Source organism: Psammomys obesus, unplaced genomic scaffold (assembly GCF_907164565.1).
Source record: "Psammomys obesus unplaced genomic scaffold, mPsaObe1.curated_primary_1811, whole genome shotgun sequence".
NCBI lineage: Eukaryota > Metazoa > Chordata > Mammalia > Rodentia > Muridae > Psammomys > Psammomys obesus.
The window spans coordinates 7,136,792-7,160,622 of record NW_026596445.1 but is presented as its reverse complement, the minus strand read 5'-3'; the positions used below and the strand labels follow the sequence as shown (position 1 = coordinate 7,160,622).

At 37.4% G+C, this 23,831-nt stretch overlaps 1 protein-coding gene across 2 annotated transcripts in view; it reads right to left on the bottom strand.

Annotated features, from left to right (window-relative positions):
* Positions 1–23,831, bottom strand: part of Chm (CHM Rab escort protein) — a 139,665-nt gene that overhangs the window by 114,853 nt on the left and 981 nt on the right. For both annotated transcript variants that reach the window (XM_055598247.1, XM_055598248.1), the window contains exon 2: positions 17,121–17,187. In XM_055598247.1, the coding sequence (XP_055454222.1) occupies positions 17,121–17,187 (67 nt within the window). The remainder of the gene's footprint in view (positions 1–17,120; positions 17,188–23,831) is intronic.

Below are 23,831 nucleotides of genomic sequence, written 5' to 3'. Positions count from 1 at the left end.
AAAAATTCCTCAAATTAGAAAAAATAAGTTGTATCTCAGAGTGAGAATGTTAAGTTTTAAATTTCTTAAGTATGTGAATTTTAAGGATTTATTTAAGTGATATACTTAAAATCTGTACATTTCACAATATATAAAATTTAACTTTGAAAAGAACCATAAGTCAACATTAAGGGTTTATTAATCATTGCATGCTAAAATCCTGAGTGACAGAAATTACTTATGTGTTCATATCCCTAAGACTGAAGATGCATGGATCCACAGAATGAGTGTGTGGATGGCTACATGAGAAATAGAAACTACAGCCAAATGGCAGTTGTAGAAACTAAGTAATAAACTGATGTGCTCACAGTATAGCGGTTTTGTTCTTTTTTTTTCTTCAGCTTTTCTGTACACTTGAAAATTACCATGATAAACTGTAGGGAAAAATAAGTAAATTGAGTTTTTGAACACTGACTACAACGTGTTAATTTCCAAGGCATTTTCACATAATTGTGAAAAGATTAAGAAAACACATTCCAGTGTTTCTACTATTAAGTGGTTTGTGGTCAGTTCCTGGTCAAACCCTATTTTTCTCCTTTGGTCACATGGCTTTTGAGAGAGCTAAATGATCCTAGTAATTTAACATGCAGCTCCCATTTTCAACTTTTCCTTATGATTTGTTCCTAACATTAGCATCTGTTGATCTCATCCAATTATGTATGAAAAAGGTGAAACATGGTTTTCATTACTATGGTCTTTCAGACAAAAGATGGCAAGACGACAATTAGTAAACTCAATATAAAAAAAGAATATTCTAACAAAACTCATTTTGATAAATCTATGGGTTTAAATATAGTTTATAAATCTCTTAAACAAAGACATTAGATATCAATATAAGAGGACGAAAATAAATAGAAAAAAATCACTATGACATTCTAATATGATCTCTGGAACAAATTACAATAGATATGATAGAAATTAAAGCAACAGAATGTTTCATTTTACCTTTAAATATATGATTTATTCTTTTTCGATTTATATCCCCTTGATCTCCTTTAGTTGTTTTATTGATGTAGCTAGGCCTTCAAGCACTATGTTGAAGAGATATGGAGAGAGTGGGCAGCCTTACCTTGTCCCTGATTTCAGAGAATTGATATAAGTTTCTCACCATTTACTTTGATGTTGGCTATAGGCTTGCTGTATATTGTCTTTACTAGGTTCAGGTATGTGCCTTGTATCCCTGATCTCTACAAGACTTTAAAGATCAATAGGTATTGGTTTTTGACAAAAGCTTTTTTGGCATCTAATGAGATGTTCATGTGGTTTTTCTCCTTCAGTTTGTTTATATAGTGGATTACATTGATGGATTTCCATATATTGAACCACCCCTGCATGCCTGGGATGAAGCCTATTTTGTCATCGTATATTGTACCTTTTATGTATTTTTAGGCCAATCTCCCTTATGAATATTGATGCAAAAATGCTCAAGAAAATACTTGCAAACCGAATACAAGAACACATCAAAGATATCATCCACTATGATCAAGTAGGATTCATCCCAGTAATGCAGGGGTGGTTTAATATACACAAATCCATCAATGTGATCCACCATATTAACAAACTGAAAGAAAAAAAAAAACATGATAATCTGCTTAGATGCTGAAAAAGCATTTGACAAAATCCAACATCCATTCATGTTCAAATTATTGGAGAGATCAGGGATACAAGGCACACACTTAAACATAGTAAAGGTAATATACAGCAAGCCTATAGCCAACATCAAACTCAATGGAAAGAAACTTAAAGTATTCCCACTGAAATCAGGGACAAGGCAAGGCTGCCCACTCTCTCCATATCTCTTCAACATACTTCCTGAAGTCCTTCCTAGTGCAATAAGACAATTGAAGGACATCAAGAGGATACAAATCGGAAAGAAAAAAGTCAAAGTATCACTGTTTGCAGATGATATGATAGTATACATGAGTGACCCCAAAAATTCTACCAGGGAACTCCTACAGTTGATAAACACCTTCAGCAAAGTGGATAGATACAAAATTAACAGCAAAAAATCAGTAGCCCTCCTGTATACTAAAGAAAAGAGGGCTGAGAAAGAAATTAAGGAAACAACACCCTACACAATAGCCACAAAAGACATAAAGTACCTTACTGTGACCCTAATCAAGCAAGTCAAAGACTTGTATGAAAAAAATTCAAGTCTGTGAAGAAAGAATTAGAAGAAGATATCAGATGGAAAGATCTTCCATGCTCATGGCTTGGCAGGATTAACTTAGTAAAAATGGTCATCTTACCAAAAGCAATCTAGAGATTCAACGCATTTCCCATTAAATTACCAACACAATCCTTTGCAGACCTTCAAAGAAAAAAATCTCAAGTTCATATGTAACAAAAAGAAACCCAGAAATGTTAAAACAATCCTCTACAATGAAAGATCTTCTGGAGGCATCTTCATCCCAGATCTCAAGCTGTACTATAGAGCAACAGTAATAAAAACTGCATGGTACTGGCATAGAAACCAACTGGTGGATCAATGGAACCAAACAGAAGACCCAGAAATAAACCCACACATTTATGGACACCTGATTTTTGACAAAGATGCCAAAACCATACAATAGAAAAAAGGCAGCATCTTCAACAAATGGCGCTGGTCTAACTGGATGTCTACATGTAGAAAAATGCAAATAGATCCATACTTAATCACCCTGCACAAAACTAAAGTCCAAGGATCAAAGACCTCAATATAAAACCAGACACACTAAACCTGTTAGAAGAAAAAGTGAGGAAGAGTCTGGAACTCATTGGTACAGGAGACAACTTCCTGAACAGAACACCAACAGCAAAGGCTCTAAGAGCAACAATCAATAAATGGGACCTCATGAAACTGAAAAGCTCCTGTAAAGCAAAGGACACTGATGTCACAACAAAATGACTACCTACAGATTGGGAAAGAATCGTCACCAACCCTGTATCTGACAGAGGGCTAATATTCAGTATATAAAAAGAACTAAAGAAGTTAAAAAACAACAAATTAAGTAATTCAATTGAAAAATGAGAAACAGAACTAAACAGAGAATTCTCAATAGAGGAATATCGAATGGCAGAGAAACACTTAAAGAAATATTTAAAGTCATTAGCCATCATGGAAATGCAAACCCTCCTCCACCGCTGGTAGGAATGTAAACTTATTTACACTCTGGAAATCAATCTGATGCTTTCTCAGACAATTAGGACTAGCGCTTCCTCAAGATCCAGCTATACTACTCCTAGGCATATACCCAAAAGACGCTCAAGTACACAATAAGAATATTTGCTCAACCATGTTTGTAGCAGCTTTATTTGTAATAGCCAGAGGATGGAAACCACCAAGATGCCCCTCAACTGAGGAATGGATACAGAAATTGTGGTATATCCACACAATGGAATACTACTCAGCAATTAAAAACAAGGAAATCATGAAATTTGCAGGTAAATGGGAACTGGAAAAGATCATCCTGAGTGAGTATCCCAGAAGCAGAAAGACACACACGGTATATACTGACTCATATAGACATATCATATAGGATAAACCTACTAAAATCTGTACACCTAAAGAAACTAATCAAGAGGGAGGACTCTGACTAAAATGCTCAATCCCCATCCAGAAAGGCAAAGAGGATGAACATCAGAAGAAGGAGAAAAGAGGGAGCAAGTCAGGAGCCTGACACAGATGGCCTCTGAAAGGCTCTGCCTTGCAGACTATCAAAGCAGATCCTGAAACTTATGGCCAACCTTTGGGCAGAAAGCAGAGAATCTTATGAAAGAAATGGGAAGTATTAAGATCTGGACAGGACAGAAGTTCCACAAGGAGAGCAACAGAACCAAAAATCCGAGCACAAGGGTCTTCCCTGAGACTGATACTCCAACCAAGGACCATGCACGGAGATAATCCAGAACCCCTGCTCAAATGTAGCCCATGACAGTTCAGTCTCCTAGTGGATTCCATAGTAAGGGGAACAGGGACTGTCTCTGACATGAACTGATTGGCCTGCTCTTTGATCACCTCACCCTGAGGGGGGGAGCAGCCTTACCAGGACACAGAGGAAGACAATGCAGCCACTCCTGATAAGACCTAACAGATTAGGATCAGAAGGGAGGAAAAGAAGACCTCCCCTATCAGTGGACTTGGGGAGGGGCATGCGTGGAGAAGGAGGAGGAAGAGAGGGATTGGAAGGGAAGGAGGGAGGGAACTACAGGGGGGATACAAAGTAAATAAAGTGTAATTAATAAAAACAAAATAAAAAAACTAGAGTCTCGGAAAAATCAGAAAATTAATATTCATGATATTTTAACAGGAAACATAAAACTAGACTCTAAAGCCTCCTAATGTCCCAAAATAATTAAGTGTCCTAAAATTTTGGCAATAATAGACAAAAACGTATACTGCACAATCCCCTATAGTACCATGTAATGTGAAATGTTTATCTTAAAACTATACAAAACGTAGTTTTCATTTTTCTATATTTTCATACCATCTATTCCAAGTTCCACTTAAGTTTTTTCTAGATAAATAATCCTCAACAAATGTATCAATTACTACCACTCACTAAATAAGTACTGCTGACACAGTAATTCTAGATATTTCTTAGACTATCCATAAAGTTTATATCACTTTGCTTAATTTTATCCAGCAGCAAATATATAACAAGTAGAGGGAATGAACATTAACCACAGTATTTAGAGCCTATAAGTTAAGTCCCACCCCCCACCCCCTGTTTCTACTTGGGATAATTACAATTCCTTACTGACTATTCAGCAGCAGGGACAGCTACGAGATGCTATATTACATACTGTTCTGTGAAATAGCTTCTATAAGCAAGGCGCAAACCACTGACAAAAGACTGAGCTACTGACATTCAAGCACATTCATCTGTAAATCATTTTACTTAAGAAATTCATGGTTGAAAATGCACTGAGACAGGTAGGCAATAGGTTTTAAGATTGTTCAGTGAGAAAGGGAACCAGCCTGGTTCAACTCCAATAACATTCTCCTATATCCCAATATCTTACATTTTCTCTTCCTAGGTCAAGACTAACAGCATCTTCCTTTGACAGAATTTATCTTTCCAAGTTTGTTTTCAGAAGTATTTTCTTTTGAATCACCAGCACTTTTGTGGGAAAGAGACAAAATGTTTTATTTTATAGGTGAGCCCAATGAGGCTTGCTACAAGTCAAGGCAGCACAACTCCAAATGACATAAATGATATTCAAACTCAGTTCTCCCCAATACTAATATTGTCCATTACAACACAAAAACATGCAACTTTTAGATTAGAAAACGTTAGTCCTCAAAATAACTGTGGCTATTGTTCAATAAAGACTAACACATTCTTGCATAGTAAAATGCAGCTTGGACCTAGGCCTAAATTCTTCTCCAAAGTGACTAACTGCTAATAGTTGTCCCAATGGGGAAAAGCCTAATGACAAAATAAAAAATGGAAAACACTAGATTTCAAAAAGCTAACAAGAAATGGTTTTCTAGTGCCATGGCTTCTCAGCACCATTAACTACTACAATGTCTGCTGTAGCTTTCAAATACAACACTATATAATATTCCAAAACTTCAAATATTCAAACTTCAAATGACCAATGAGTATATTTTGGAGAGAGGATTTTGAAGGAAGAGGGTTTAACAATGTATTTTGAGAAATATTAGCTGAATTCATATTAAGAGGAAGGTGAACCTACATGCATCGAGTTTGAAATTTTATATTCACTCTTTCATTTATGTTTCATTTAAGTACCTTATCTGATTCATTCAGGTAAGAAATAGTAAATTTGGAACTTGAATTCAGGGCATATCAAACCCAAAGCATATGCCTACCTCCTAAATCCTGTAAACTACGGATGTCACATCTTTAAAATTACAAGCATAATTAAACCCTAGATTGAATTATAAGTAAAAGCAATGGTATCTGTTTACAAACACGAGATGGTATGAAATCTAGTTTTGTTTTGTTCTGCATCATAAAAACAGTATAATAACTCCAACACTGTCTATTTCTAATATCAGAGCTAGGGGAACTGCTCATTTCTAGGACCTGGATTGTGATTCGATTTCTCCAATTCAGAATGCCATGTCTACTGGTATGAGTTTGCCAGCTATTAATGTGTTCATGTGCCATGTAAATTAAACAATGAATCAAACCTGCCTCCTTCACACAGTAGGCAGTGTCAATTTCATCAAAGAGAGTCGGTTCCATTAAAATTTGCTGCAGTCCTACAAAGTATGACATGCCATTATCATCCTGTTAACAATGTGCATTAATTCTAGGACACAGGGTACATTGGACTTAATTCCTACACAATGTTTCCTTAAGCAAAAGATCAATACAGACGCCATATAAGAAAGTTGTACTGTTTCCACTGTCCCCTAGAATTTTAGACAATTAGCTTGGACTTCCATGGTGGAACTGTAGATTAATTCTAATATTAAAGATAAGCAAGGCCTTTCTTCATTGTTGGTATTTTAGGTTACAAAAATTGTATGCATTTATCATATCATTATCATTCTTCTACTGATGACTCATAAATTGTTATTCCAGTCTGGACCTCTTTGGTGATCTCCAAATTCAGATCTGAAAATGCAGATTATGAATCATCAGCTTATTGGACATCTCCCTTTATTAAACAGCCAATGTGCACTTCAATTCTATATGCTCAAAGGGCAAAAGCAATTATTTGTCACTTAACTCCAACCAAGTCTTCTTTCCTCATTTCAATACACAAACTAAGAAACAACAAAAAAATACACAAACAGCAAATCAATCACACTATTACATTTATTATCTATGATTTAAAAATGTTTGAACTTCCGAAATATTTCTTCAAGTATCAGTGTTTCTCAAAACTCTCTGTCCTTTCAACCCTGCCTTGTAGTGTCTTGCTCTAGGTATTTCTAGCTGTCTTGTTGTATTAGTCTCACTAAAGGTTTTTCTACCTCTAGCTTCTTGCCATTTCAATCCACACTCAAAACTAAGACTACTGTGATCTGGTCTTAACAGACCATATTATGCTCTTCTCAGGCTTAAAGATGTCTGATGGCTCATTAAATGCTTATGGAACCAAGAACAACAATATCATTATAATCACAAAATGGTTCACAAGTTTATAGCAACTTAACTCTATAATCTTATTCCCACCATCACTTATCCATATGCATCAGCCACAAGCTCATATTCAACATTGGCTGACTGAGCCAAGTGCCTCCATGTCTATTTTATCTGTGACATTGATTTTCTATACCATATCAAAATTCTATTTGACCACAAAACTAATAATGGTACTGGCCAAACAATTCAGGATTCTCAAATCAATCATCATATATTCTGTGCAGCCACTAGCTCCAAAATAAATTATCAAAAGAATTGTGTGCTTCCATAACTTCGCACTTCCTTTTAAAGAGTTCTGTCACAATGTCCTGTAATTCTATTGCATGAATTACTCTACTAAGACTAGGAGCAAGCCCATATACTCTGAATATCTTGCTGAGGCCAGATCTTGGCAACTCAGACCTTGGGCACTCACTCTCACAACATGTGGAGCAAATACCTTCCTGTACTGAGCATGAGGATTTAAACATGGGTGCTCACTCTCAAAGTCCTGTGGACACCTCCTGGGTACTAGTGGATCCTGGTTCCAAACCTGGAAGACAACACTCAACATCGTGTGGACACATTCCTGTTCTTAGCAGCTAGTGGCACTCATTCCCACCGGCCTAGAGAGGGGATATATTCTGGTATATTGGGGTAGGAGCTGCTCCATTCTGCAAATAGACCCAAGAAGCAAAATTAATCAAAAGAGATGGGGAAGGACACTTCATTCTCTCAAACAAAAAATCTACCAGAGGGACATCACAATCCTGAACATCTACACATCAAACACAAAGGCCCCTGCATTTGTAAAAGAAACATTATTAAAGCTTAAATCACACATTGATCCCAACACTTTAATAGTGGAAGACTTAAAAATTCCACTATCACTAAGGGTCATTGAGACATAAGCTAAACAGACAAATACTGAGACTTACAGAAGTCTTAAATCAAATGGACCTAATGGATGTCTACAAAACCTTTTGCCCAAATAAAAAAGAGTATACCTTCTTCTCAGCACGTCATGAAACCTTCTCCAAACCTGGCCATATAGTCAGGCACAAAGCACACTTTAAGAGATACAAGAAGATTTTTTTTAATATTTTTATTTTAATTTTTATTAATTACACTTTATTCACTTAGTATCCCCCCGTAGCTCCCTCCCTCTTCCCTCCCAACCCCACCCTTCCTCCCCATTCTCCATGCATGCCCCTCCCCAAGTCCACTGGTAGGGGAGGTCTTCCTCTCCTTCCTTCAGATCCTAGTCTATCAGGTCTCATCAGGAGTGGCTGCATTGTCTTCCTCTGTGTCCTGGTAAGGCTGCGCCTACCTTAGGGGGAGGTGATCAAAGAGCAAGCCAATCAGTTCCTGTCAGAGACAGTCCCTGTCCTCATTACTTCGGAACCCACTTAGACACTGAACTGCCATGGGCTACATCTGTGCAGGAGTTCCAGGTCATCTCCACGAGTGGTCCTTGGTTGGAGTATCAGTCTCAGAAAAGACCCCTGTGCCCAGATTTTTTGGTTTTGATGCTCTCCTGGTGGAGCTCCTGTCCTCTCCAGGTCTTACTATTTCCCACTTCTTTCATAAGATTCCCTGCACTGTGCCCAACTGTTGGCCATAATCCCTTGTATCATATTCAACCACCATAGTCTAAAACTTTACCTGAACAATAATGGAAAGCCTACACACACACATGGAAAATGAACAACTCTCTAGTCAATGACAACTGGATCAGGGAAGAAACAAAAAAAGAAATAAAAAACTTGCTAGAATTCAATGAAAATGAAGGCATAACTTACCCAAACTTATGAAACACAATGAAAGCAGTGCTAAGAGGAAAGTTCATAGCACTAAGTGCCTTTATAAAGAAATTGGAGGCATCTCATACAAGGAAATTAACAGGATATCTAAAAGCACTAGAACAAAAAAAGAAGCAGTCATGCCCAAGAGGAGTAGATGGCTGGAAGGAATCAAACTCAGGGCTGAAATCAATAAACTAGAAACAAAGAGAATAATTCAAAGAATCAACAAAACCAAGAGGTGGTTCTTTGAGAAAATCAACAAGACAGACAAACCCTTAGCCAAACTAACTAACACAGAGAGGGATAGTGTCCAAATCAACAAAATCAGAAATGAAAAGGAGGACATTGTAAGGAGTTGTTGGTCTGCCAGGCTGCTTTGTTATTTTGATCTAAGGAGAAAAACATGTTTTCACCCTGGCCTTCACTGGAGTCAATGATAAACTGCTGAGTCTATCTCCTTTTGTTTGAGACAGCAGGAGGGATGGTCTTGTCAAGTTCATACATTTTGTTTGTGCGAGGATCACACACACAGGTGGTCAAGGTAAAGAAGTTTTGACTTCCGTATGAATTCATACATTGTACTGAGGGGCTTTTGCTGTGACTTAAAAAGGGATTACTGGAATAAACCAGGCAACTAGTTTCTACTAGGGTCCTTTTGGAAAGATCCTATGTGTCCTTTAATTTTCTTTCAATCCTCACTCCTGACTCAGAAACTGTTGAACTCTGCCTGCAGGCTCCAGCAAGACATAACAAGAGACACTGAGGAAATCAATTCATTAGGTCTTACTTCAAAAGCCAAATTTGAAAACGTAAATGAAATGAACAATTTTCTTGATAGATTCCACTGAAAGATGAATCAAGATCAGTTAAATAAATTAAATACTACTATATCCCCTAAGGAAATAGAAGCAGTCATCAAAAGTGCCCCATCCAAAAAAAAGCACAAGGTCAAAGGTTTCAACACATAATTCTATCAGAACTTCAAAGAAAAGCTAACTTAAATAATCTTCAGGCTATTTTACAAAATAGAAACAGAGGAACATTACCAACCTCATTCTAAGAGGGCACATTCACCTCGATACCTAAACCTCACAAAGATGCAACAAGGAAAAAGAACTTGAGATCAGTCTTGTTTATGAACATTGACGTGAAAATAAATACTCAATAAAATACTCGCAAAACGAATCGAGGAACACATTAAAGATATCATCCACCAGCTCCAAGTAGGCTTTATCCTAGGCATGCAGGGGTGGTTCAATGTGCTGAAATCCATCAATGTAATCCACCATATAAACAAACTGAAAGAAAAAGAAAGGAAGGAAGGGAGGGAGGGAGGGAAAGAGAGAGAGAGAGAGAGAGAGAGAGAGAGAGAGAAAGAAAGAAAGAAAGAAAGAAAGAAAGAAAGGAAGAAAGAAAGAAAGAAAGAAAACACATGATCACCTCCTTGGATACCCAAAAAGCATTTGACAAAATTCAGCAACCCGTCAAATTTAAAGTCTTGGAGAGATCAGGGATACAAGGCACATACCTAAACATAGTAAAACAACATATAGAAAGCATATAGCCAACATCAAATGAACTGGAAAGAAACAAATCAATCCCACTGAAATCAGGGAAAAGGCAAGGCTGTCCTCTCTCCTTTTCTCTTCAACATAGTACCTCAAGTCCTAAGTAGAGCAATAAGAACACTAAAGGATATCAAGGGGATACAAATAGGAAAGGAAGAAGTGAAATTATCACTATTTGCAGATGATAAGCTAATATACATGAGTGACCCTAAAATTTCTACCAGAGATCAACTTCAGCTGATAAATACCTTCAGCAGTGTGGCTGGATACAAACTTAACTCAAAAAATTTTAAAGCCCTCCTGTATAAAAAGAACCCCTGCACAGATGTAGCTTATGGCAGTTCAGTCTCCTAGTGGGTTCCATAATAATGGGAACAGGGACTGTCTCTGACATGAACTGATTGACCTGGTCTTTGATCACTTCCCTCTGAGGGGGGAGCAGCCCTACCAGGCTACAGAGGAAGACAATGCAGCCACTCCTGATGAGACCGAACAGACTAGGATCAGAAGGAAGGAAAAGAAGACCTCCCCTACCAGTGGACTTGGGGAGGGGCATGCATGGAGAAGGAGAAGGAAGGGAGGGATTGGGAGGGGAGGAGGGAGGGAACTACAAGGGGGATACAAAGTAAATGAAGTGTAATTAATAAAAAAAAATTAAAATAAAAAAAAGAAAAATGGGCAGAGAAGAAATAAGGGAAAAAATACCCTTCACAATATCCAGAAATGACACAAAGTACCTTGGTGTTACTTTAAACAAGCAAGTGAAAGACCTGTATGAAAAAAACTTCAAGTCTATAAAGAAAGAAATTGAAGAAGCTATCAGAAGATGGAAACATTTCCCATGCTCATCATTCAGTAGGATTAACATAATAAAAACGGCTATCCTAACCAAAAGCAATCTATACATTCAATATAATTGACATCAAAATATAAGCACAATGTTTTACAAACATTTAAAGACTAAGTCTCAATTTCATATGGAGAAACAAAAAATCCAGACTATTTAAAACAATCCTGCACATTAAAAGATCCTCTGGAGGTATCTCGATCCCTGATCTCAAACTGTACTATAGAACAAGAGTAGTAAAAGAACATGTTACTGGCAGAAGAACACACTGCTGTGCCCAGTTGATGAGCCCCAAAGACCAGGAACAGACTCCGCTGTAAATACATGAGGTTTTGTTAATTGTATACGGTTCGAACACAGGACGCAAAACCCATGTGGAAACAGAAGAGGAATGCGGCCCTGAGTCTAGGGGAATCAAGTTTTTACAGGGCAAAACCACAAACAGGGACTTACATGCTTTGGCATTACAAGACTGGGTAAGGGAAATTAACTTTTGAAATGATTGGTCCACTTCAGGTGTCAAGACTACCAACAGGCTGGTTTCCTAGCAACTGTATAACTAGTAGGCAGGGAAAGATTGCATTAAGCTAGTTTCTTTTCCCAGGTGGCTGGGGCTTTAAACTTTTTGGTCTTACAACACTGGTAGACCAATGGAATCGAATCAAAGACCCCGAAATAAACAGACACACCTACGGAAACTTAATTTTTGACAAAGAAGACAAAACCATAAAATGGAAAAAAAAATATCATCTTCAACAAATGGTGCTGGTCTACCTCGATGTCTACATGTAGAAAATATAAATCGACCCATATTTAGCACCCTTCAGAAAACTAAAGTCCAAGTGTATCAAAACCTCAACAAATAAACAGACACACTAAATCGGTTAGAAGAAAAATTGGGGAAGAATCTTAACCTCATTGGCGCAGGGGACAACTTCCTGAACATAACACCAACAGCACAGGCTCTAAGAGCAACAATCAAAAAATGGGACCTCATGAAACTGAAAAGCTTCTATAAAGCAAAAGACACTGTCATCAGAACAAAACAACAGCCTAGAGACTAGGAAAATATCTTCACCAACCCTATATCTCACAGAGGGCTAATGTCTAGAATACATAAAGAATCTAAGAAATTAAACACCAACAAACGAAGCAATCCAATTGAAAAATGGGGTACAGAGCTAAACAGAGAATTCTCAACTGAGGACTACTGAATGGCAGAGAAACACTTAAAGAAATGCTCACCTTCCTGAGTCATCAGGGAAATGCTAATCAAAACTATCCTGAGATTTCACCTTATACTCATCAGAATGGCTAAGATAAAAAACTCAAGGGATGAAGCACGGGGGAGAGGTTGGAGAAAGGAGAACCCTCCTCCATTGCTGTTGGGAATGTAACACTGTACAACTTTGGAAATCAATCTGGCACTTTCTCAGAATATTACGAATAGTGCTACCTAATAATTCAGCTATACCAATCCTGGACATATATGTGAAAAATGCTCAATCATACAAGGACATTTGCTCAACTATGTCCATAGCATCTTTATTTATAATAGCCAGAAACTGGAAACAACCTAGAAGTCCCTCAACTGAAGAACGGATACAGACACTGTGGTACATTTACACAATGGAATACTACTGTTAAAATACAGCTGTTAAAAACAAGGAAATCATGAAATTTTCAGGCAAATGGTGGAAACTAGAAAAGATTATTCTGAATGAGGTAACCCAGAAGCAGAAAGACACATGTGGTATATACTCACTTAGAGTGGATATTAGCCATATAACATAGGATAAGCATACTAAAATCTATACTGCTAAAGAATCTAAACAACAAGGAGGCCCCTAAGGAAGAGGTTGAAACCTTACTCAGAAGAGCAAACATGACAGACAAAAGAAGTAGGACAACGAGGAACAGGACAGGAACCTCCTTCAGGGGACCTCTGAAAAACTGTAAGCAACAGGGTAGCAAAGGAAATACTGAGATTCACAGTCAAACTTTGGGCAGAATGCAGGAAACCTTAAGGAAGAAAAGGGAGATAGAAAGACCTGGTGAGGACTGGAATTCCAGAAGGAGACCAACAGAGCCAAAAACCCTGGGCCAGGAGGTCCTGCAGAGACTGATATTCCAATCAAAGACCATGCATGGAGAGTAATAGACCTCCTGCTCAGAGAAACCCATAGGCTGCTCCATTTCCAAGTGGTTTCCCTAGTAAGGGGTACAAGGGCTGTCTCTGACATGAACTCAGTGGCTGGCTCTTTGATCACCTCCTCCTGGAGGTTGCAGCCTTGCCAGGCTATAGAGGAAGATGATGCATCTAGCCCTGAGGAGACCTGATAGACTAGGGTCAGTTAGAAGGGGAGGAGGTCATCTGGTATCAGGATACTAGGGAAAGGGTATAGTGGGAGAAGACGTAGGGTGGGTGGGACTAGGAGGGGATAAGGGAGGGGGCTACCACAGGGATACAAAGTGAAATAATTGTAATAAATAATGAAAAAGCCAAAACCATACAATGCAAACAAGAAAGCATCTTCAACAAATAGTGCTGGTCTAACTTGATGTCTGCATGTAGAAGATTGCAAATAGATCCATAATAATCACCCTGCATAAAACTCACATCCATATGGACCAAAGCCTTCAAAATAAAACTGGCTACACTAAATCTAATAGAGGAGAAAGTGAGGAATAATCTTGAATGCATTGGCATAAAAGACAAATTTCTGACCAGAACACCAATAGCACAGCCAGCCTATTGGAGGGTGCCAGCCACAGTAATGACAGGTTGTCCTCACCCAGTTCACTTTCCACCTGCCAGTGCACCTTGGAAACACTCTTACACATACATCCTAAGTATGTCTTATTAACCTATTAGGCATCTTCCAGACACTCAGTCTGACAACCACAATTACTACCACATGATTGACCACAGAACTGATTGCACTAGTGTTGTAGGAAGTTATAAATATTTACTATTGGTTTATCTTCTAGTAATGCTGCTGTTACTCCTCAGCAACTGTATAACCAAATCACCACACAGAGACTGGGTTTTTAGTTAACCTAGAACACAATGCTGGGCAATATTTACTCCCTCCTAAACCTCCAAGCCCTCAGGTTCCTAACATTTAGATTTCCCACATTATACTTGCTTTTTGTGAAATCTTAGGTCTGATTCATGCTCCATGTCCTCCAAGATCTCTCCTCCAGCTCTGCTCTCCTAGATCTCCTCTCGCCCCCTCTCCTCCCACTCCTTTCCGGCTCTCTAGCTCCTCCCTTCTTTCCTGTCCTCTGGCTCCTCCCATTGCACAACATTGTATCTAGTTGCTTTATTTTGTCCTGTTTACACAAGAATTGAGACAGGATGCTTATAATGAGTATCACAATGCAATATCGGATTGAAACCAGAGAGTTGGGGGTGGGGAAATCAGCATTTGAATTAACAAGGGTAAGGCGTATACATTTTAAAAGAACATTATACCAACACACTAGCAAAAGACTAGAGACAGCCTAAATATCACCTGCAAGAGTCTGATTAGAAAAATCATTGTACAATCATTTCATAGACTGTGATCTCTGGTATAATTGAGGCGCAATCTATGACGGATCTAATGGATGAACAATATAGGTGCGAACACTTGCTATTTTTGTCTTTTATTGCTCATAGTCTTCCATAGGTAGTGTTTTAGGGAACTTTTCAGTTTGTTTACTCAACAATAAATACAAATATAGATTCTCGTTTCTCTTTTCACTCATTTAAAGAGAAAAAAAAAAGAGATGAAAGATGACAATTATAAACAGTAAAATCTAAAGTTTAAAACTGGGTGTCAGATGGCTCATCCCCACCCTCAGGTCTTGGGGGGGAGAAGAATCAGAATTTCAAGATCAACCTTGGTCAGCCTGTGCTATTCAAAGAACTGAATATAATATACATTTTTAGAAAAACAAATTTGAAGAAGAAAAGGCTAAAAGACCTCCCATGTACATGATATAGCAAAATTCATATTGTAAAAATAGTTATGTAACTGAATCTTACACATAAATTCTAGCACATTTGACATGAAAGTCTCAATTACTTTCTGAAAATATATTTTAAAAAATACAAAATTTCACATTAAAGCAAAAACAACCCAAAATAGACAATGCAATTTGTTTTAAATTGCTTTCTATTGTGAAGATCAAGCCATCTTGGGAAGGAAAGGCCCTATTTCATCTTAAAATGTACTGTCCATCATTACAAAACTGAAGCAGAAACCATGTAGGAATGCTGATTACTGGCTTGCTCCTCATTGTTTGCTTAGCCTCCTTATTATTCAACCCAGACCTCCTGCCCAGGTATTCCTAACCACAATGAGCGACCACTTCAATTATTATTATTTTTTTTTAAGAAAATGCCTCACAGACTTGCCTACACAAGGCAATCTGATCTAGGCATTTTCTCAGTTGATGTTCCCTGTCAATATACAATCCCCCTTCAATATACATATACTCATTGTATCCATCCTGCGCTTTAGAGAATCTAACTAATACAAAGAGGTAATATTAATATTCAACAGTATTATGTTATTAACATATTATTGTTAATGTTAATAATATATTATTCTATTACAGTATAATGAAATAGAAAGCCAAAATAACACCAAAATTGCTTCAAAAAATATGTTTCAAGTTGACAAAAATTAGCCAGCACATAATCCTAGCATAAAGATGGTCTATGGAGAGAGAGATAGAGACAGAATATCACAAAACAAGAAAGGACACCATAAGTAGAAAAGAAATGAAATGATAGGAGGTGTCACTGAACATAAAGAAAATAGCTGCAGATATAGAAAGGTGTCACTAGAGGGAAGGGGACCAGTAAGAAGAAAATTAATAGGTGGAGGAAGGAAAGTGAGTATGAATAAGACCAGGTATACTGACATACGTATATGAAAAAGCAAAAAAAAAAAAAAAGCAAAAAAAAAAAAAATATATATATATATATATATATTACTTCATGTGATAACTTAAAAATAAATTCATGAAATGTTAAGTATAAATTAATAAATGACACTTTTTACAATATGAACTAATGGGAAAACACAAGACACTATTACAGATCAAATGCCATTTTCTAGCATTCTAAAAAGAAGAAAATCTATTTACTCTTTGCCGTCTGAGTTAATGAGCCACTGTTCAAATTGAGTAAATGCACGTGGCACACTTAAGATCTGCTTTCAAGGGACATGGGAATTACAGCTTAGGTTATGCATCAAGTAGTTTTTCCTTTCACTTCCATTTTATTAATGATTTTAAGAGAAATCTATTCTAGACATTCTTCCTACCTAAGACTTTTCAGTTCAAATTTTTACATCCGTTAATAAAACCATAAATTCAAATCTATGGGAAAAAATCTTATAATAAAACATGACACCCAAAATATAACACTATATAAATGTGGTATATACTCATAGACACATATATATTTATATTAGAAAGGCACACTTGAGCTTTCCAAGCCTGTTAAATATTTACTTTTTTTTTTTTTTTTTAAGAACAAGCTCACTCCCGAGGGGAAAAGAAATTGAGATGCATTTGGTTTATCCTTAAAGGACAAGTATCCTTATGTCAAAGAATATCAAAAAAGCCTTGTATTTAATGTTTTAGACATTATTGGTGAAAATAAAATATAATTCGTGTTTCTTCTCTGTTACGAAATTTCATATAACACATCTATAAAACACATACATAAACATATAGACTTATGTGTGTGTTAAATGCAACCAGGGTTAAAACTTACGAATCAACATGCAGAACCCTCTGGTTACTCCTTGAACATGCAGCCGCAATGATGGATTCAGGCAAACCTACAAAAACACACACCTATATCATTTAGAATGTAGATATATGTATGTATTTATAGAAAATTTTTAATCCATAATATTCCTGCATAATGTAATTTAACTAAAAATATTTCCATTAAAGAAAATTTACAATCTTGAAAATTCTAAAGTTTGTATTAATTATAGATATTTCCTAGACAGACCAAACTAATGCTGAGTTGTTTAGGGAGAAGAGATACTTTTTAATAAGTCCTCAAATTCTTTTCATCTGTAAATTATCATAGATGGACAACTTTTTTAAATAAATGGGGCTTTCTTCCTCAGGACCCAGGTAAACACACAAGCTTATGTGATCCTCCCAAAGGCTCCGAGAAATAAGAATCTGCACCTTCCAGACAACAAAGAATGAATGCTCAAAGATGAAAAAGCTCCAGAGTTGAAATTTAAACTCAGATCCAAAGTCCCAAAGCTTCTAAATGAAAATGGAACACATTTTTAAGTCAAAAATTATTTAGTTTACTCTCTTGCTTGTTGATCAGTATAGCAGATTGGAAAGAAAATATTGTTTTGGAATCAAATGCAGTATACCATAAAGCTGAATATCAGAAAATGAAATATAAATTTCTACTAACAATATGAATAAAAAATTTTAAATTACCAAACTTAATTATGTTATAATAAGACTAGGTTTTCTGCTACATTAATGTCCTGTTCTATCTTCATGACTCTTCCACAATTTTTATCATCAAATCTACCATTTCAATAGAGGTCAGTAGGTCCTATATTATCAGTTAAACAGATAAAGTATATTTTGAAACTTTAGTACAAGCCTATAGAACCAGCACCAGCACCAGCACCACCATGAAAATTTTACCTGGTTGTTCTGCAATTTTACCTAGTAAAGTAGATAAGCACCTTTCTTTGATGAACATTTAAAGTACTCACTAAGAATCAAGGAATTCAGAGGGAGGGGAAGGGATGCAAGTAGACAGAGAGAGAGATAAAGAGAAAGGTTAACTTCCTCATGTAAAAAAATGTAACATGGTGCTAAGAGAATGGCTCAGCAGGAAAAGGTGCCTGCTTCCAGGCATGACAACCTGAGTTTGCCCTCCAGAGCCCATACTGTGGAACAAAACAATCAATTCCACAAAGCTGTCCTCTGACCTCCCTGCATATACCCAGCAAGTACACACACACACACACACACACACACACAAACACACACAATTTTAAAAGCTGTTTCAAAGTACTACACGCATGGAAGCAATTGATATACTCAGTCTTCAGCTAATAACCACATTAAACACAAGCACCAACCACCTTCATGAAGAACTATTTTTTCCAGTGTTGAAGGCTTTGTAGGTATAAATGTCTGATTCAAAAAAAAGTTGTGACTAACTATATAGAATATAGGCATTAAATAGTAATTATTGGAATCAAGCCATCATACAGTTTAAACATTAACTTAGGTTTTTTTCATTTTATAAATTACAGGTTATTCACTTTGTATCTCAGCTGTAGCCCCTTCCCTCATCCTCTCCTAATGTCACCCTTGCTCCCTTATCTCCTCCCATGCCCCACCCAAGTCCACAGATAGAGGAGGTCATCCTTCCCTTCCATCTGAACCTAATCTATCAGGTCTCATCAGGAGTGGTTGCACTGTCTTCCTCTGTGGCCCGGCAAGGCTGCTCCCCTATGAGGGGGAGGTGATCAAAGAATCAGGCACTGAGTTCATGTCAGAGACAGTCCCTGTTCCCACTACCAGGCAACCCACTTGGAGACAGAGCTGCCATGGGCTACATCAGTGCAAGGGTTCTAGGTTATCTCCATGCATAGTCCTTGGTTGGAATATCAGTATAGAAAGAAAAAAAAAACATTTTTTTAAAAATAGAAATATGAGTTTCAAATAACTGCCCATACTGTATTCTTCTGTTAAAACTATTATTCTAATGTCTCTTACAATGATATGAACATTTTGCTATACCTAACTAACTTTCCTTGCTAAAGAAATATAATCAATACATGAAATATTACAAAATAGAGGTGTTTAAAAGTAGCTTTCTAGCTAGGCCACAGAGGAGGACATTGCAGCCAGTCCTGATGAGACCTGATAAGCTAGGGTCAGATGGAAGGGGAGGAGGATCTCCCCTATCAGTGGACTTAGAGAGGGGCAGGGAGGAGATGAGGGAGGGAGGGTGGGATTAGGAGGGAAAAAGGGAGGGTGCTACAGCTGGGATACAAAATAAATAAACTGTAATTAATATTAAAAAAATAAAAATTTAATAAAAAATAGTTTTCTATATAATAACAGGAGTAATAAAATGGCACGTGAACAGTTTTATGCTTTGTACCATGTTTATATATAAATAGACAATCTCATTTCTTTATCATTATCATCATCATAGGCAATACTATCTAAGTGAGGGAACAAGTTAAACACAAAGAAAATTCCTATCTCCAGTTCAAATAATAGTAGTTCACTACCTCCAACTTGACACAGTTGGAGAATAGGATTTAAGGGCAATATAGGTAAGGCAATGAAATGAGTCCTGTCTTAATCATTGAGACCTAGACAAGAATCCTTCTTTCTGTGGTTCATTATCTATACAACTGTAGACAAGTCAGAATTTCTGTGCCTTTTTTCTACCACCACCCGCAATATTCATAAGATTACTTACTCATGATTAGCAAGACTACCCACTTGGGAATGCTCTCCTTTTAATTATTTATTTTTTGAGATTTTAATAAATCATTTCCCCCTTCCCTTGCCTCCCTCCAAAGCCTTCCAAATACCTCTTCATTGCACTCTTTCAAAGTTGTGGCCTCTTTATTTCATTAATTGATATTATATACATATGTATATCTGTATACATATACATAAATATTCAAAATACAACCTGGAGAAGAACATTCTTAGCATCCTTGAAAAGGATTGTTTAGAAGTGCCGAACTTTCACTTAATAGCACACCAAACATATACCTCTTTGAACCAAATGCCAACACCAATTGCAGGCAATAATACCACTCTCCTCTATTTCACCCAAATTAGCGATTCCCTTGGGTAGGCAGATACGTGTGTGGTAGTTTCTATGCCTGAAATCAACAGTCACAAGACTCTGCTGACAATGCAAAGCCAAAAATGTTTTTCAGTGTGGAACATGATCTGAGTCCAAACTATAGAAAACCAAAATAACTATTATTTGTGATTTTCCTTAATACTTCCATCCAGTTATCACAAGTTTGTTAAATCAATAGGATGCTCCAATGAAATGTAAAGAGTCCATTATCTTCATGTTTAGAACTATTAAAATAACAATTTATGAATACAGTTAGCAATGTCTTTGTGGCAAAGGCTACATTTTTTTTTTTGGTTCCACCCAGTCAATAGATTCTGAGGAAAGGACAAAGAAAAAAAAAAACTGTTAAGTGAAAACATATTGTTTTAAATATTTTGCTACAATAAAACAATATTTTGAAAAAGAGTAGTTGGAGCCACACTGGCAAATCTGAATGCCATTTCTGAGCAACAGAGAGTTTGAAAATGATTTCAGTAAGACAATCAGTTCTAAATTAGTGTTTAAAACAATATTTCAACTGAGGGCTGTAAAGGTGGATCAGTGGTTAAGGGTACATGCTCTTGCAGTGGACCCAGGTTCAGGTCTCAGCACTCACATGGAGGCTCATAGTCACCTAGTTTCAGTTCCAAGGGATGTGATGCTCTCTTCTGACCTTCTCGGACACGAGGCATACAGGTGGCACACATACAGGAATATAGGCAAAACATTCATATGAATAAAATAAATTAAATAAATCTAAAACAAAATCAATGATTCCTCTAGTCACAGGAGAGAATAAACTTTTCATAAAATCAGAGCTTTAAGTTTAAAAAGACATATTAGTAAAAGCAAGGCAGTTCAACCGTTCTCAATCACTAAATAAAATGACTGCTTGTTTTAAAATAGGGGGTGGGAGAAAGTACGTGCCGTGATGGACATGTGAAGGTGAGAGGACTACCTACAGGAGTCAGTTCTCTCCTTTCAACCTTGTGGGTCCTGGAAATCCAACTCAGGTTGTCAGGCTTAGCAGTAAGTACTTTTCTTTACTCACTGAGTGAGCCCTTCTGTCATTCTTATTTTGTTTAAATAGCGATCTATACGTGTATGCGTGTGTTCAACCTGAATACCACTTCAAAACTTTAATTTTGTAATAAAGTCTCATTTAACACTTAGAAAAATGGTACTGATTCATTACTCAAATTCACCCATCCTTTGAGTCATTATCTACAACACATGTAGGTTTTAACAAATTTTAAGAGTTTCTTAGGAAGTCAGATATCTTAGAAACAGACTCACGCTGCCCAATTGAGGACTATCAGAAAAATTATGCTAGGTGAAAAAGGCCAGCCCAACTACTCAGGACTTACCTATTTGCTCTCTTATCCTTTATCCTTGTGAAGAGTAAATTTAGGTTTGTTACATATTCTCAAAGACCTGGCTAATGTGTGTTGTCTAATCACACTATGCTCCACTGGAAGCTCAGTGAAATGTGTGAACACAAATATACAAGTACAAACGTTTTCACTGTTAAAACAGCCCAATAATGTATCTTACAGGGTCTAGGGAAGGAAAGGAAGAGAATGAATGATATGACACATCTTACACAGTGCCTCCTGCTACAGTGCCTCTTCTGCAACTTCTTGAGTTAAACTTAGCTATCTGCAGGGGGGATCTAAGATGGTAATTAAAGAGGACACTGTTTCTGACAAGGAGGACAGCCGTGACTGCACAACTACCAATACACTGAATTCTGGGCCCCAACACAACAGCGATTGTACTTCCCAGGTGAGAGAAAACCCCACTGTATGGGAAGGAATCGGGTCTATTTTTAGGTCACCCAGCTAAACCCCAGAAGAGTTCCTGGATACTGGTCACCAGCCCAGAAACACATGCCTGCCTGATCTTATCACCATCCTATACTGAAGTGTGGGGCCCACAGCATCAGAGACTGGGTTTTCTTTTTTTTTAATTAAATCTTTATTTTTTATATTAATCGCAGTTTATTTACTTTGTATCCCAGCTGTAGTCCCCACCTTCATTCCATCCCAATCCCACCTTCCTTCCCTCATCTCCTCCCTGCCCCTTTCTAAGTCCACTGATAGGGGAGGTCCTCCTCCTCTTCCATCTGACCCTAGCTTATCAGGTCTCATCAGGACTGGCTGCAATGTCCTCTTCTGTGGGTTAGCAAAACTGTTCCTCCCTTGGGGGGGGAGGGGGACAAAGAGCCAGCCACTGAGTTCATGTCAGAGACAGTCCCTGTTCCCCTTACTAGGATACCCGCTTGGATACTGAGCTGCCATGGGCTACATCTGAGCAGGGGTTCTAGGTTATATCCACACATGGTCCTTGGTTGGAGAATCAGTCTCAGAAAAGACCCTGTGCCCAGATATATTTGGTCCTCATGGAGCTCCTGTCCTCTCCAGGTCTTACTAACTCCCCTTCTTTCAAATGATTCCCTGCACACTGCCCAAGGTTTGGTTATTAGTCTCAGCACCTGCTTTGATAAACTGTTAGGTAGAGTCTCAACGGAGGAATGGATACAGAAATTGAAGTACATTTACATGATAAATACTACTCAGCAATTAAAAAAAGAAAATCATGAAATTTGCAGGCAATTGGTGGGATCTAGAACAGATCATCCTGAGTGAGGTATCCCATAAGCAGAAAGACACACAGAGTATATACTCACTTATAAGTGGATACTAGACCTATAAGATAGAATATACATACTAAAATCTGTACACCTAAAGAAGCTAAACGAGAAGGAGGACCCAGGATAAGATGATCAATCCTTACTTATTAAGACAAATGGGATGGACATTGAAAGTAGGAGAAAACAAGAAACAGGAGAAGAGACTACCATAGAGGGCCTCTGAGAGACTGGGTTTTCAAGTCAAGTGAAAACCCCATGAAGAAGGAAACAATCTAGGTCAACCGACCACAGGTCACCCAGACAATCCTTGGGAAAGGTCCAGGCCTCCAGGAGGCGCTTGGCCTCCTGCCCACAAAGCCACCTGCATGTGCAACTCACCATCCCAGACAAAACTGTGGGTAACAAAACACCAGAGACTACAACACCCTACTCTCAACAAAGGACAGGTCAATTAAACAGAAATTAAACAAAGAAACAATGACTATAACAGATGTCATGAATCAAATGGACCTAATAGACATCTACAGAACTTTTCACCCAAACAAAAAAGAATTTACCTTCTTCTCAGCACCTCATGGAACCTTCTCCAAAATAGACCATATAGTTGGTCACAAAGCAACAGATACAGTAACACTGAAATAATCCCTTATATCCTATAAGCCCACCATAGACTAAAGCTGGACCTCAACAACAACAGAAAATAGTAAAAAGCCTACACACATATAAAAACTCTACTACATATATCTCTACTCAATGATAGCTGGGTCAGGGAAGAAAATTAAAACTTCCTAGAATTTAATGAAAATGAACGCATAACATATTCAAACTTATGGGACAATGAAAGCAGTGTTAAGAGGAAAGTTCATAGCACTACGTGCCTTAATGAAGAAATTCCAAACATCTCATACAAGCAGCTTAACAGATCACCTGATTCCTAGATTCCTAGAAAAAAAAAAAAA